The sequence below is a fragment of the Alexandromys fortis genome, unplaced genomic scaffold (assembly GCF_014885135.2).
Source record: "Alexandromys fortis isolate MF-2015 unplaced genomic scaffold, M_Fortis_MF-2015_v1.1 scaffold_21, whole genome shotgun sequence".
Classification (NCBI taxonomy): domain Eukaryota; kingdom Metazoa; phylum Chordata; class Mammalia; order Rodentia; family Cricetidae; genus Alexandromys; species Alexandromys fortis.
The window spans coordinates 6808608-6825045 of record NW_026067905.1 but is presented as its reverse complement, the minus strand read 5'-3'; the positions used below and the strand labels follow the sequence as shown (position 1 = coordinate 6825045).

The 16438-nt window shown below is 42.6% G+C and overlaps 1 protein-coding gene and 1 long non-coding RNA gene across 2 annotated transcripts in view; one reads left to right on the top strand and one right to left on the bottom strand.

The window, feature by feature from the left end:
* The window catches only part of LOC126497291 (uncharacterized), a 421870-nt gene that overhangs the window by 203740 nt on the left and 201692 nt on the right, over nt 1–16438 (bottom strand). The window lies entirely within an intron of this gene.
* The window catches only part of Ptpro (protein tyrosine phosphatase receptor type O), a 91464-nt gene that overhangs the window by 49468 nt on the left and 25558 nt on the right, over nt 1–16438 (top strand). The window contains exons 14-17 of the mRNA XM_050135192.1: nt 511–579; nt 2643–2726; nt 8159–8194; nt 11491–11572. Coding sequence (XP_049991149.1) covers nt 511–579; nt 2643–2726; nt 8159–8194; nt 11491–11572 — 271 coding nt within the window. The remainder of the gene's footprint in view (nt 1–510; nt 580–2642; nt 2727–8158; nt 8195–11490; nt 11573–16438) is intronic.

Genomic DNA, 16438 nt, shown 5'->3' with positions numbered 1-16438 from the left:
CCCCGAAATAATTACACGGAAACTGTATTCTTTCAAACACTGCCTGGCCCGGCTAGTTCCAGCTTCTTATTGGCTAGCTCTTACATATTGTTCTAACCCATTTCTAATATTCTGTGTAGCCCACAAGCTGGCTTACCAGGGAGGATCTTAACCTGCATCTGTCTGGCGTAGGAGCATCATGGCGACTCTCTGACTAAGCTTCTTTTTCCCAGCATTCTCTTCTGTTTACTCCACCTACCTAATTTTCTGTCCTATGAGGGCCGAGGCAGTTTCTTTATTATTAACCAATGAAATCAACAGATAAGATACAAGACCCACCTCCATCAGCTGTTTCTTTGTGCTTTATCTTCCTTTGCTTTTTGATATTGTATGTGAAAGAGAATCATATAAAACATGCATTGTCCTTTTTTTTAATGCTGGCATGGTGAGCTGGACAAAGGCTCTCTTGACCTTCATGTCAGGTAAAGAGCTCCATCTAGCAGTAACCTTGCTTTTGTCTCTTTCGAACAGGGAGTGCGGAGCTGGCACGTTTGTCAATTTCGCATCCTTGGAGAGGGAAGGGAAACTTCCCTACAGTTGGTGAGTGTTATTCTGGGACATGTCTTTAGCTGACTGATTCTATTGTCTTTAAAGCACAGATGATTTTTGTGTGTGTGTATGGTTGTCCTTCCTTTATTTCAGTGAGTAATCCATGACTAGATTATCAGGGCCCAAAATGGTTTCTACAAGCTGAATACCACTCTTAAGTAGTGGAAAAGGGGACCACAAAGTCAAGCAAGGGGCCCAAAGCTGTGCTGAGCAGAGGCTCCATCACAAGAACCACAGTGGCAGTAAGATAAATAAGGCAACATGACTGAGTACCTGGAAAGCAGAGCCAACACTTCCATTCAAAAATTAAGTAAAGATGTGTAACCCAACGCTCTCGCCTCTTCTATCAAAGACACAGACAAACTTAAAAAATGTATGAGCCCTTTGTCATTTACAGTTGGGGACGAAGTTCCCAGAGGGAAGAGGTGTTTAGGGAATTAGAACAATGTCGAGGGATAAATTTGGTTGTCATTATACTGAACTATGTGTGTAATCAATAGCAATACTGTCCAGCTAAATATTAAGTTTAAAATATCCAAGAGAATCACCAATTAAGTAAACATTTCTCCTATAACAAGGGCTACCATAGAAGTGTTTAAATGAACCCGTTTTCCCCAAAGTGGCTAATATTAAATAAACAGATCTGAGAGAACAGAAATTTCACCCTATAGAATCAATAGGGTAAAAAAAACCTTATCTAAAACACGAAACCTTCCTCTCTGAGTGGGATGATGACCATGCTAGTTGAAGACAGGGGTGAAATGGGATTCTGTTTGATATGACTGCACTTTGGGTCATTTTAAAATTTAACATGAATAGAGTTTTTCTATAAAATATGATCAACCCAATTATGAAGAAAGAGAATTTCTAAGCCCTTGATGCTGACAATTTCAGAAACATGAGCAGATTTGTTCAAATATGCTAGGACTCTTCTCAAGATTAAGAGCCTCACCAACTCCCGCTTCTTCCCTTTAAAAGACCAGGTGCTCACAGCTCTGGTGTGAGGCCCATGTAGAAACTGTCCTAATTGTACCCCTGACCCAGGAAAGCTATGCAGTAATGAACTTCCTGACCATTCACAATTTGTAAGATTAATAGGCCAGCCTGGGGAAACTAAAAGCAAAGCAAAGAATCCCGTCCAGGATATTTCTGTAAAATCAAGCCAATTCTCCTGCAACTCATAGCAAACTTGGTTTCACCAGCAGGAGCATATTGTGAGGGAGTGAGATTAGCTGTGTCAGCGGGGGTTCGCTCTAACTGAAGTGACAAGATGATAGTTCTCTCCTAGCTTTCACGCTAATGTAGGTGGGACCGGTATTTTCCTGTTCACGTGATTGGATGGTCTGTCTTGAGTGCTGTCTGAAGACCTACAACCAGATTCCAATCAGACGTTTCACCTCAATTGGAATTAAAATCCAATTACTTAATGTTTCACTTCCATTCTGATGAGAACCAGTGAAAAACCCCAGGCCGTGGATGAGGTGCTGATGTTGAGTGGGTGATACCCATATAGCATATTGAGTTTGTGCTTTAAGGAGCAGTGTTAGAAACTGGATATGGGTTTAAATTGACAACACTACTGAAAGTCACGTGAAGTGGTTCAGCTTGATAAGGATGTGGTACAGAAACCTGGTCCTCCCCGGAATGCACTTAAGTGACCTGACCGTCTATATTCACTCAGACAAGCTACCGCTCTGCTACCTGGCTTCTTAAATCAGGTTAAACTGGAAGGGGTAATAGCTGAGAATAACGCACCAGCCGACTAATGTGCCTCGGTGAACCAAATGGAAAATGAAATCTCCTCAGAGCAGATGGGCTGATGCCAAATGGGTGGAAAGATGTTGTCTCTGATTACGATGAGGACTTGTATGAATGGAAGCTGATTGGGTCACTAGCGTAGCCTTGAAGCTCCATCAGAAGCCCACAGAGGAGAATGCTGTTTAGCTGGGGTATGAATTGACCCTGGCAGTGACTTATTGATATCTGTTCGCAGCTGAATTACTAACCCTGACCACGTTTTCATCTTTGCATCTGTTGTTTATTAATGCTCACAGGCGTAGGAGTGTGTTTGCTTTCTTAACCCTGCTGCCTTCATGTCTTTGGACTGATTATCTTTTGGCATTTTATATTAACCCTTGGTAAGTGATTTCACTTTTACTATTTACCCCACACCAAGTCTTTACAAGTTAACATGTAGAAAGTAAACAAAATGGGATTAAGGGATTTGTTTTTCTTGCCGGTTATTTCATGTGACTCTCAGCACTCAGGACGATGAGTAACTGGGAAGACATCAAGACAGCGAATGGTACCCAGATGCCTACAGTGTCTTCCCAGTCAGATTTCCTGTGCTTCTCTCGAAGACTTTCCTGTCCTGTGTTATTTGTCATTTGTGTCTTCTTGGAGTTGGTCCCTTGGCTTCTCATCTTTGAATCCCATTTTTCTTCCCATCTCCACATATGAGAAAATTCTTTATTTCCAATAAGGTAAATGTAGAAAGGTAGGGGAAGGAGTCTCTGAATCTGGAGACCTCTTTGCTTTCATAACAACCTCAACTCTATAACTACTGAATATCTAACTTAGCTCAGCTAAGCATTTCTATGCAATTATCTTATCTAATACCCCACAGTCTATAACGTGTGATAGTCCTTTTAGAAACAGGGAAACAGAACTCTGGGCTCCCAGCTAAGCAGAGGACCCAAGTTCAGTTCCCAGAAACCACAGTGGGCAGCTCACAAACACCTGTAACTCCAACTTCAGGAGATCCAGTACCCTCCTCGGGCACTTGCATTCATGGGCACACACCCAGTCATACACATTTATACACATAATTTAAAACTAAAACCTTCAAGAAAAGAAATAGTGCCCCAAAGAGAGTGACTCTCTTGATATTATGAGCCATCATATAATAAACACAGGTTCAGAGCCCAGAAAGTCTCCTCTCTCCTCTAAACAGAAAAGAAGAGCCTTCCTTTGCTCTACTGTTGCATTAGTGTCTAAACCACATGGACCATGAAGCCTTGAAACATATCCTTCTTGGCTTTTGCTATGCTATAATAATAATGGTAATAATTATAATAATAAACTTGACTCCTTAAAGGAAATGATCCAAAATTATTTTTCCCCTAAGTCATCAGAGAAATAGTCAGTCTTCCAGGAAAATGACAAAATTCCCAATGACACACACACATACACACCCACACACATATGCGCACACAGTCATTGCCCTTAAGCCAACACGTGGTTGCTTAGATAGTAAACAATAATGAAATAACTGAAATGTGGGCAATGTGAAGCAGGCTTGGAAAGAAACAATAAAAATATCTCATGGAGTGGAATAGTGGCTCTGTGTGTGTGTGTGTGTGTGTGTGTGAGAGAGAGAGAGAGAGAGAGAGAGACAGAGAGAGACAGAGAGACAGAGAGACAGAGAGACAGAGACAGAGAGACAGACTGAGAGATAGAGAAGGGGAGGGGAGGGTGAGAGAGGCATGTGGGAATCTACATTGAAGCTATTGGTCAAATATTCTTCTAGTCCTCTGAGGGCAAAAAGAACGCAGGTGATGTAATTTATGACATCAAGTCACAGAAGGAGAAACATTGAGAAAGACTTCCTCCATATGCATCTTTACTACAGAATCTGCACATTTTAAAAGCATACTAGAGGGAAGCGCTTTGAAACACGCTCAATCATATCTCACCGTAACAGCATCTGCTACCGTTCCCTGGGCTGTTGCTGCTTCTTAGGTTCAGACGTCACCATCATCAGCTCAGTGTGTGCTGTGCCGAGTGTCAGATAGTATGAGCAGTACATGTTGCTTCCACCTCCCCCTTCAAAACTGGCATTACCTTTCAGTTGAACATCCTGTCACCATCCTCGGGAATTCCACCCGTGCTTTGGATGCAGGTAGTGACTAGAGCATCCACCAGAGAGAGCTGCGTCCGGTGCTATATCCCTGTCGCAGCTCAGCCCGAGATCTTCCCATGTTCTACACTGCATGCCTTGTGCATCTTTCTTAACGACTCATGGATGAGCAGATCGCCAGCCCCTTCAAGGCCCCTTATGAACAGTATTGACCAAATTGTGTGAATCCCTGGTAAGGGGAGCAAAATCCCCCGCTGTGTTTAGAAAACATCCCGAGGCTGTAAATGGTTGCCTCGAGGGGAGAAGAGACCTTCAAGGAAGAGATTCGTCTCTGTTGTCAGGTTCTATAACTTTCACACATCCCAACCAGAAAAGAACAGCTCGCATTCCCGACAGCTTGATCTGCAGGTCACTGGTCACTCCCTGAGCTTGCATTTGCTCAGCCTCCCTCGAATGCATTTGTCTTCATATGCCGTCTGCCCTGTCAACAGCTCCAAACAGCAGCGCTACGCTCGTTCCCACACACTCCCAAAGCATTAGCCAGCTTCCTCCGGGAAGTGGGGGATTTCTTGAAGAGATGGACTTCTGTTGATTTACTAGCACCCTCAAATGCTTCTGGAACCTTGAGAGGAAATCGAGAGATCCCACCAGACACTTCTCACTGTCTGATGAGAATTCTATCACCAGGTGGTGGGTGTCTGGCGCTAGTGCCCGGTCAGCCGGCTTCCATGAGGATTCCTGATTTCAGTGATCCTGGAGCCTTACTCTTTCTTAAAAGCATCCCCTACTCTGAACTGAATTCACCGCTGTTTCTTTTCTCTACCATAATCACCTGCATACCCTATACAAACATGCATGTGTCTGCTCTAACTCTTAATAACAGTCGCATTTTAAGGACAGGACGACATTTAGTGACAGCATTCAGATGTATATAAGGTCGTGCACTGGTCCTTGCGTGCTGTGTTTGGAGACGGCTCTAAACCTAAAGGCCTGGGTGGCTTTTATTTAGCGTGTGAAGCAGCTGCACTTAGGAACCCGGGGACCTCTGGGCTTTATACTTTATTTTAATCACTGCACATTCCGTGTCTCTGCCATTACCTTGGATTCTTTCGAGGAATGGACTGCAGTTCAGTTAGATTTAGGGCCTGTTGTGGCCCCAAAAGAATTTAGGAAGAATCTACTTTAATTTCTCTACGTCACTGGGGATTCGAACTTTGTCTTACATAAACGAAAAGTGGAAAAGTCAAATGTGTATGATTCTCTCATTCTCTCTGTCTCTGTCACTCTCTGTGTCTTTCTCTCCGTCTCAACACAGTACTCAAAAGTGTAGAAAGATGCTCTCCATGTGGCCATGGCCTGTCATCAGTCAGTCTTGGCATATTCCACAGCCTTCAGATACAGGGACACTCCAGATTCAGCAGAATCTAAATAGAACATTGAACGCGGCCACAAATCATACAGGCGTATCCTCATGGCCACAGCACACCATACAAAATATGCAGCAGAATTTTACATCACACTGAACGTTCACTCGGTAACAGATGGGATTAGAATGGAAAAGTCTGTGCCTGGCTTCTCCTGAGCCACCAAGCACAGCAGCTCCCTTTGTCTCAGATTCCTTTTGCAGTCTGTTTGGATAGGAAAGGAGTTTTCTTTGCTCTCAGTCTCCTGATCCCAGCAGAGCTGTCAGCAACCTGTCCTGGCATTCTGCTTTCCCAAATGCTGACGTGATTGGCTGGGTTGCATTCCTGAAATTAACTTACTACCAGGAGAGCTGAACCAGAGGAGGGCCCGCGGAGCTTTCTTTAGGTTCCAGCATCCTAAGTGATACAGCTATGTCCGACATCAGTGTTTTTTAAATGATAGGGGTGTACTTCTTCTGAAGTTTAAGAATAAAAGACAAAGAAGATGAGACCAGGGGAGCAGGGAAGAAACAGGAACGAAGCAATGAGGGTGGTGGGAAGGGGGTAAGGAGGTAAGGAGTCTTCACTTGGAAGTTGTAGGAAATAAAAGCTATTCAAACCAAGAAACTCCATGGACCACTAAGGGTGCTTCCCTATAACCCTGACCTGACTGCTTGCTCTTTGTCTATAAGCCTCACTTCACAGGACCTATAAGGCCAATTCTAGGATTATTGTTATTCTTTAGACAGTTTGAGAATAATACATGATCTTTCCTTTTACTGGTATCCATCCATTGTACATTGTGGTGTGTGCATTGGTGTGTGTGTGTGTACCTATGTGTGACGATTTCAAGTTCACACCACATTGGACAGATTTCAGAAGTCGATTCTCTCCCTTTTCCTTGAGTTCCGGGGCCTGGACTCAGGTTCTTGGGCTTGTCAGCAACTGGTTGAGCCAGCTTCTGGCCCGCATAAAAACATTTTCCTCAAGTACGTCATGTGCGTTGAGCACACTTGTCTTCTATATCCAGCCCACCATCCTTCCTTCCTTCTGTTCCCCAGAGAGCCCTGCTTGTTCTTTCATGCCATATATAAGACTGCATGTAACAGAAAAGACTACAAGATAGATAATTTGCATAATTGACTTACTAGATGAAACTGCAAGGGTAATATAAATTTAGACTATTTTGTTTCAACTCAACATGATAAGCATTTGTGAACAAGCCACTATGGTGTCCACCTTCAGTGCTCATCCATGAAGGGCACAGTGTCTAGCGGGTGGGCTAACATGGATCCCCCTCACCATGTGAGAACTGGCCATTTGCCAGAGCTCTGGACACCTGGGGAAAGAACTGCCTCATCTTTTTAAAGCCTTTCTGAAGCTGAGATATCCGGGAAATCACAGTTTTAATGTACAAATAAATAATCCGGTACATGAAGGTACTTGTACCCATGACTGACATTCTCTCCTGACATTTATTTTTGAAGATATGCATGCCTTCATTCGAATATTGAAAGGCCTGTGCTATTGATTACAGCCACGGTTACTATCATTTCACTCATAAGCTGAAGTAGGCTAACACCTGCCCCTTGTACAGATGATAAAATACAACAACAAAGTTCTTCAAGTAGCTGCTCTCCTCATGTGAGGTGACAGGGCTTGATTCCTTTACCTGCTTCATGAAAATGATGACTCTAAATAATTCTAGGGTAATGTAATTAACCAAACTGTACATTAATACTTCCTGTGTTTGGGTTTATGGGTTATTAAGGAATTAAGAAGAACCATGCGGCAGGTCCATTTCTTCATATATCTTAAGAGTATAAGAACATAGAATTGTGTGAGCCACACACCTGCAACAGTCCAGCAGTTTGCATCAGAAACAACAGAGAGGCTACTTTAGTCCGTAACTAAGAACCCAACCTTCAACTTCCTTGGCCTTTATTCTTTATTCCCCCCATTCTTCTTTCTTGTCTACAGACACTGGAAACCAGGAAATGGATGTTTCCATTACTAATAAGACCTTCTAGAAAGGTAACTGCCAGGAGTCAGCAAATGTAGCTCTAGAATGCAGTTTTCAGCAAATGGGAAATATGAAATGTAGGCGTGTGCTTGTGACCGGCTAGTTTCTCAAAATGAGTCAGAAATAGCTATCTTTATCTAAGGAAGACTAATTTAACAAATCTGAAGTATAGTTAATAAAAATTAAATGAAGAATTGCTTAATGAAAAAGTTTAAAGCCCTTTGAAGTTTAATCCTATTAATCAACTTTTCATACTGACGAATGTATTTTTTTTTCAATTTTCAGGAGTAAAAATGGCTTAAGGAAGAGGAAGCTGACGAAGTAAGTCCGTGGCACTGTTACACTCAGAGACTTTCATCATAACAATGTACACTTTCCAAATGAAAACCTAGTCTAGTTTCCCTTCTGTTGCTGTAATAGAACTTTCTGACCCAAGTAGCTTAGGAGAGAAAAGGCTTTATTGCATCTTGTAGGCTACAGCCCATCACTGAGGGAAGCCAGGGCAAGAACTCAAGCTGGAGCCAGAAGCAGTGGCACACACCTTTAATCCCAGTACTCAGGAGGCAGAGGCAGGTAGCTCTCTGTGAGTTTTAGGGCAGCCAGAGCTATGGGAGGAAGACCCCCCCATCTCAAAAACAAAACAAATAGAACTTGAAGCAGAAAACATGGAGGAACACTGCTTGCTGGCTTGCTGTGACTCGCGCTTTTATAGCTTTCTTAGGCAGTTCAGAATGACCTACCCAGAGCACCATGGCACTACCAACAGTGCTCTAGGTCTTCCTGCATCATACAACATTCGAGACAACTTCCCACAGGCATGCATACCCTCAGGCTAATATGATCTGAGCAATCCCATAACTGAGATTAAGTTCTCAGATAACCCAATGCTGTGTCAAGTGAAGCTAATAGGACAAAAAGATCACGTGCTCCCAAATGAAAAGGGTGTCTACGAAGAGGTGGGTTTCTCATCATAGGAAACCATAAAACAAATGGATTGTTAGGACTCACAAAAATCTTGCAAGAGGTCATGCCAAATATATGACCATCTAATATGGACATAAAGGTACACAAAAGCCTCTAGTCATTTTATGTTTTGAAATTCTACTTCATTGCAGAGAAAGGTTTTTACTCTAGTTGGTGCTAAAATTAATACTCTGATAATACCACCTCTGAACTCTTTCTGATAAATAGGAAAAATAATGAGCTAGCCTGTGCTCCTAACTCCTGAACTCTTAAATCATAGACTATGCTATGGTGAGTCGAAGTTATCACCACAGATTTCAAAAGCTTATGTGTTTATAAGTTCCAGGCCTTTTCCTGATTAAAATTCTGTAGTATATATATACAGTGAAACATTTTTTATAAACTGAATCTTTATTCTTACCAAGAACAGAACACTGATGTATTAGTTTGAAAAGGCAATGGGGTTCCGATGACAGTATTGTTGATAAAGAGAGAAATAAAAATGTAGTATTTTGTCAGATACTTCAAAAGAAACATTAAGATAAAAAATTCTTATTTAGCTTTGAGTGGATTATAATTTCAGGGCACAGAAAGATAATTTTTCCAGAGTCTGTGTAAAATCAACAAACGTCCCATTGGCATGCAGCAAGGGGCACGGCAGAGGGGCGATTAATCAGGGAGAGACAATTGTTTGGGAGAAACAGCAATGGAAAGTCTTCCTTGCCCAAAACTATTGGTGGGTTTTGAAGGGAGCTATAGAGGATTTGGCTAGAATATCCAAGAACAGAGTCACAGGATAAAGTGGAGGGAACACCCAGAAATGTCTCCTTCATAGTCCCAGGCAGAAACAAGAAGATGAATGATCGGGCTCTGTGATTCCTGATTTCTGTTTCCCCCTCCGCCATCATGCAGCCACACCCTCCCCCACCTTCTGCCCCATCTTTTGAATGTTCCTGCTGCTCTCTCCTCCCTCCCAGTGTCCCAGCCCCCTTCTCTGCCCTAGCTCTATGCCAGCCTTCTCCAGTCTGTCTCCCTCATCTTTGGGTTTGCTTCTTCTCGCCCACAGATCTGGTCTGCCACCACCAGGCATATTCCTGGTTTCCTAATAACAAGATGTAGCTTGGAAATGTTAGATCCAACTTTAAGATCAATGTCCCCACAACATCTGGAGCCAGAGAGAGCAGCTCTAATGGAGTTGGACATGGGAGCCCATCTTTAGCTGGTATTTTAGAAAGAGAAGAAGGGTAAAGTGGGAAAATCTTTGAACCAAGACTTGCTCTGCCTGGGCTTCTATAGGAGTTCTACTCCCCAGAGGTCCCACTTTCTTCCCTTAATCGTGACTCTCTTATGTTTGTTTGGTTCTGCTGTGCTGGGGATCGAGGCTGAAGCTTTCCACATCCTACGCAGGCCCCTAAACTACATCCCAAGCATCTGTGGCTCCCACCAAGCATGACAGCCTGTTTTTTAAACAACCATGTTTGTTATGACCAAGAGTCATTGTTCCTATCATTTCTGATTAAAAACATGATAATTTTGAGGCAATACCTGAGCACTTTAATTCCCTTACAATCCACTAAAATTTTAGTATAAATGAATATCATAACTTAATCTACCAAATTAACTAGTCAGCAGCTTTAACCAAATACTTAATCCATGCTGTGTAGTTGCTAATAGGACTGCAGACAGTTGGGAGATTCTGAACAGCATGTTGTAAGACTAAAGCGTAGGTTAAATATATGGACCCAACCCAAATAAGATAAGAAGAGAAATTGCAGCTTCCTGTAGGATAGAGAAGAGGTTGGTGCAGGCTGCTTTTTAAAGAGAAGCAACCAAGATATACAGAACATGAAAGTTAAATCCTATTCATTAAAAAAAAAAAAAAAAAAACTAACGTAGGTGTAGAAACTTGGCTGTGTGACTCGCTTGCACTTCTAAACCATTTCTACAGTTGTGTTGAGTCACCAGCTTAGATACAGTTCTCTCAGGTGAGACACCTGGAGTTTCCTAGCGAAATGCTCCATCCTGCAGACCGGGCCTGCTCTAAGTGTTCTGTAGCTAGCTGTAGGATTCCATATCCATAGAAAGCTGTTTAATTAACAAGTCTCTTTGAATGCTGTACGTGAGCCCAAGGAGGTGGGTGTGGCAACAGCATTTTTTCAATGACTGTGGCGAATTTATGAGAAGTTAGATGATTATCCAGAGTCACAGTCTAGATACTGAGCAGCAAACCACATCTCAGACAGGTCTCTGGAGTGTAAACTCCTGTTCTTCCTCAGATGCCTGGATCCTCCAGAAATAAGCACACAAATTCATGATGTGTATTTCTATGCACATACACATAACACACAAACACATATAATATACACATGTGTATATTGTGCATATATAAGTGGAAGTGTGTATATAAAATGTTTTTCCCTAAATTAAAGGTGAAGTGCAGATATAGACATCTCTAGGAAATTTAGTGTATATATACTTTTTCTAAAATTATATTGCCAACTGACAGTCTTAATTAGAGAATGTAGTAACAGTCGGTGTTTATCCTAGAAAAGTAAAACTTCTATTTTTGCCAAGAAAAGTACAAAATGTGGTGTTAACCAATATGCTGCCCACGGGGTTGATTTTTAACCATCCTTTCTTTCTCTTTGACAAAGCCCAGTTCAGCTGGATGACTTTGATTCTTACATCAAGGATATGGCCAAGGACTCTGACTATAAATTCTCTCTTCAGTTTGAGGTGAGTGGTGAGTCAGTCTCTCCCTTCTTGGAGGAGAGTGGCATGGGGATGGTGGGGTTTACAGTGGGGTCACTTCCCTGCTCCCTGGGTAGAACGTGGGATATACTGCTAAGCAAGGAAGGCTATTGATTTCTTGGGGGTGTGGGAGCTTAACTTCTGGACTAGATCAAGGGGCCTCCACAATTGTCTGGAAGGCCAGAGTTTAGAGAGCCTAAATGCAGGGAGGGAGAGAACAGGAGTGGGGTCAAAGGTGAATAGATGAGACCAGGAGATGACATTTGAAAAGTCAAGAACAGTCAGGAGGAAAGAAGACAAAAAGAAAACCAACACCTGGCATGGCACTTGCCTTCCAGGTGTGTCTTCAGGTGGCCCAAGACCAAGTGGAGACCTGTGTCTCCTAGGAGTGTGATAGCCAAGGGCAGGGCACTCATGAAGCTGGGGTTCCAAACAATGCTGCTGAACATTTCTTGCTGTTTGGTTTTCTTTCTTTTGAAAACCTGGGGGGACAGAGTTGTTCATGATTTGTGTAGACAGAGAAGGACACTGTCCACACTCCCTTCCCTAGTACTCTACACTGAGACCAGTGCCCACATAAACAGTAGACAAAGGGGCAGAACAAACTGGGGCCTTGGTTCTGCTGCCCCGTGGCCCCTCATGTGCCTCAGATGCCATGGCAGCTACACTGAGCCATGATTCTGGATAAAGTAAATGACTCTGATCTTTTGTAGTTTTGTTTTTAATTCTAAGTTCTCTTTCCCATTAGAGTAACTGGTTTTAATCACATTTATTTTTTCCATTTCTTCTTTATCTTCCTCAGCCAAGGACCACTTTAGTCACCACCGGCCAGGAATAGTCTGGGTATTGGTATTTTTCCAGGCAGTTTGAGGGTGAAAAGAATCTTTAAAATATTGCTTTTACTGTGTGTATATACATATATGTGTGCATGTATGTGTGTATGTTTTATGTATGTATGTACATATGTATGCATATATGTGAGCCACAATGTGTTTGTAGGTCAGAGGACAACTTCCAGAAGTCAGGTCCCCCCTTCACCACATGAGACCCAGGGATCTGACTCATGGGATCATCAGGTTGGGTGGGAAGAACCATTACCACTGAGCCATTTCACTGACCCGCGAACGATTTTAATTATTACCAAATTCAAAGCCTTTTAACTACCATGTCTTGAAAAATCTCCCCAAAAGCCTGGCCTGTTATCGATTCCCTGCAGGTGCATATGAAATTATCAATAGTAGCCTTATAATGCAGCTCAAATAACAGAAATCTAATTATATTTCGGGCTCTACAGTAAGAACAGCAGTTCAGAAAGTAAGTCACTAGAAGGAGGATATTTTAAAAAGACTGATAATGAGCCAAAGTTCTGTAAAAAAAAAAAAAAACTGAATAGTTGGATGGCTATAAGGCTGGAGATGAAAATGATGGTGTGGCCACAACTCTAACCTGAGTAAAAAGTTTCTTAATTACTTTGAGATTAGATTCTGTGTAAGTTACTTTTCTGTTGCTCTGATAAGACATACCCTGATAAAAAGCGAATTAGAAAAGAACGGATTCCTTTCACCTAGAGTTCTAGGATCAGAGAGTCCATCATGGTGCAGAAGGCATGGTGGCAGCTGATGAGGCAAGCTTAGCAGCAAGGAGGCACAGAGAGGAAGGAAGTGGGACCAGGCTGTACAGTCTCAGAGCCTGTCCCCAGGGATGCACATCTCTGGGGGACATTGTTCATCAAGCCACCACAGATGCTATTGGTGGCACAGCTAAAGGTCATGACCTCTGCTGAGGTTTATGCCATCAAAACAAAATGCAAATATTACTGTGTTTTAGATTGTATAGTTATTTAAAAGTTCAGTCTTGCTGGGCAATGCTGCTACACACCTTTAATCCCAGCACTGAAGAGGCAAAAAGGTGGATCTCTGTGAGTTCAAGACCAGCATCGTCTACAAGAGCTAGTTCCAGGACAGCTAGTACTGTTACACAGAGAAACCCTGTCTCAAAATTTTTTTCAATGCTATTTTTTAATTTGAAAAAAAAAGAGAACACTTTAATGGTAAGTGAAACAAAATCTAACCAGCTTACACCTAAGTAAAGGGGACTTGACTGGAAAGATGTTAATATATCTCATGGGAGTAAAGGAAGGGTCAAGTAGATAAACTGTGGATCGGACTCAGGGATGGCTGGAAGCTAGAGCCAGATCTCTGAGAGGGCCCCTTCATTCCTCACTTCCATTCTCCTCTGGTCTTGACTTTGCTTTCTTTTACTGCAAGGCAACTCCTTTTTCTTGGTAGAAAACTCAGTGTCTGTTTTAACTGGAGTTCTGTAGCTGTGAAGAGACATCATGACCACGACAACTCTTATAAAGGAAAACATTTAATTGAGGTGGCTTACAGCTCAGAGGTTTAGTCTGTTATCAACATGGTGGAACATGGAAGCCTGCGGGCAGACATGGTGCTGGAGAAAGAACTGAGGGCTCTTACATTCTGACCCGCAGGCAGCAGGAAGTGGTCTGAGACACTGAAGTGTCTTGAGCATGTATGAGACCGCAAAGCCAACCCCCCACAGTGACACACTTCCTTCAACAGGGCCACACCTACTCCAGCAAATCCACACTCCCTACAAGCTTATGGGGGCGAATTACATTCAAACTACCACAGTATCCAACCTCTCCTCCCCCTCTTCAGTCCTCTTCTCCTACTCTACGTGTTTCTTACCCCTACACATAATGTTCTCTTGCTCATCTGTGTTTTGAAAATTAACAGGGAATTTTGTCTAGACAGTCTGGGTCATGGTGCCCGTTTTAACCGACCACTAAAGCAGAAAGAGTCACATAAAGTCTGCTGAGCAAGATAGCATGACTAAATTACCTTAAATGAGGGATAGCCATATTCCTGAACAAAGATGGGACACTGCCAGACAATCAGCAATTTATGTACTAGCTTTAAATACCATGCAGAAATGTTAAAAAGAATTGTATACTTTACATGCTGAATGTCCAATTTATTATGTGCTTGGTTTTTATGTGTTCAACGTATGTATGAACATCTTTCTTTAGTTCAGAACATTTGTATTTGTATTTAAGGATTTCAATTTATTTGGCCACTGTAAGTCAATATGGGGGGTGTGTCACACTTTTCAAAACCTCAGTTTCGTCACCTATAAGACGGGTAGGTTGAACTCGATTAGTCATTTCCCAGGGAGCAAGAGCCAGCCAGTTCCCAAAGAGTGCGGTGAGGTGTGGGAGCAGCTTTAGTGAATGCCTTGGGTGGTGGCTACTAATGGTATACAGTGGGAGAAGGGCGGGAGAATTAAATGTTCCTCAAGGTGTGCAGTCAGGAATTGTCCTCGACCAGTAATACTCCCAAAAATATTGGGCTTCATGAGAAGCACCACGCAGCGTGCTTTACAACGCTCGTGTATTATAGTTCCCCAGAAAACCCCATGGGATGTGCACACAGAACCAGCAGGATTGCAGAGAGAGTGATTTGTCTTAAGGAACTGGCTTAGGACAACTAGAAACTCTAATCTTCAGGACAAGCTGTCCCCTGGTGAACCACAGAGAAGCTGAGGTTGCAGTTCTGAGTCTGAAGGCAGTAGGGAGCAGAATTCCCTCCTCTGTCAGGGAGTTACCTTCCCCCTTAATTCAGTTAATTGATTACATAAGTCCCACCCAATGTACAAGCAGTAATCTACTTTACTCTGAGTCTGCTAAGTTCAACGCATTTTGCCAACTTCATAGCAAGCTCTAGTTTGCTATGTGGCCAAACCCCTGGGTACTATAGCCTAGCCAAGCAGATACAGAAGTGCAGCCATGGTGCCAGATTTTGGAGACATGTTACGGTTAATAACCATTTTTTTTCATGCGTCTTTATTCTTAGAACACTATTAGTCATGTGTATAATATACTTGGCTCCATGCTTACTCAGTGTGCATGATTCAGTGGGAACCACGGGGATCTTTATATCCACACTTGGACTGTATGTCTCGGGCAAGCATTCGCTCAGCTGGGGACCCGCTGATTGCTTTCCCCTTCTCCATGACAGTCTCCAGTTCGTTCTCACATCTCCGCAGCCCACAGTGTTCTCAGAGTGAGCATGATTTCTTCATCGTTTTCAGGGGAGCGTTGAGCTCCAGCGGCTGCTTTCTGTGGCTTCTCATCTGGTGATCCATAGTGATTTATCTCTGTCAGCTTTGACAAAAGGGTTCCATCCATAGGATCTTGTTGAAATAAGAGCAGCAGGGCTGCGTCCCCAGCACCCGGCCGCCCGCATGGCTAGCTTATGCCCGAAATAATTACACGGAAACTGTATTCTTTCAAACACTGCCTGGCCCGGCTAGGTCCAGTTTCTTATTGGCTCTTACATATTGTTCTAACCCATTTCTAATATTCTGTGTAGCCCATGAGTTGGCTTACCAGAGAGGATCTTAACCTGCGTCTGTCTGGAGTGGGAGCATCATGGCGACTCCTCAACTCAGCTTCTTTCTCCCAGAATCCTGTTCTGTTTTCTCCACCCACCTAAGGGTTGGCCTATCAAATGCAAATGGGGCCTAGGCAGTTTCTTTATTAATAAGAAATCACTCCCACATCATTTCCCCTTTTTCTGTTTAAACAAAAAAGAAAGGCTTTAACTTTAACATAGTAAAATTACATATAACAAAACAGTTATCAAGCAAGAATTACAGTTACAATATTTGTATCTATTTTATCTCTTATCATAACTAAGGAAAACTATAACTATTCATTCTTCAACTCCATCAAAGACTCCAGAAGGATATAATATTACCTATCAAACAAGAAATAAGAAAACTCTAGAAATGACAGAGACATTTCGCTGCCTGGACAATCACCCAAAG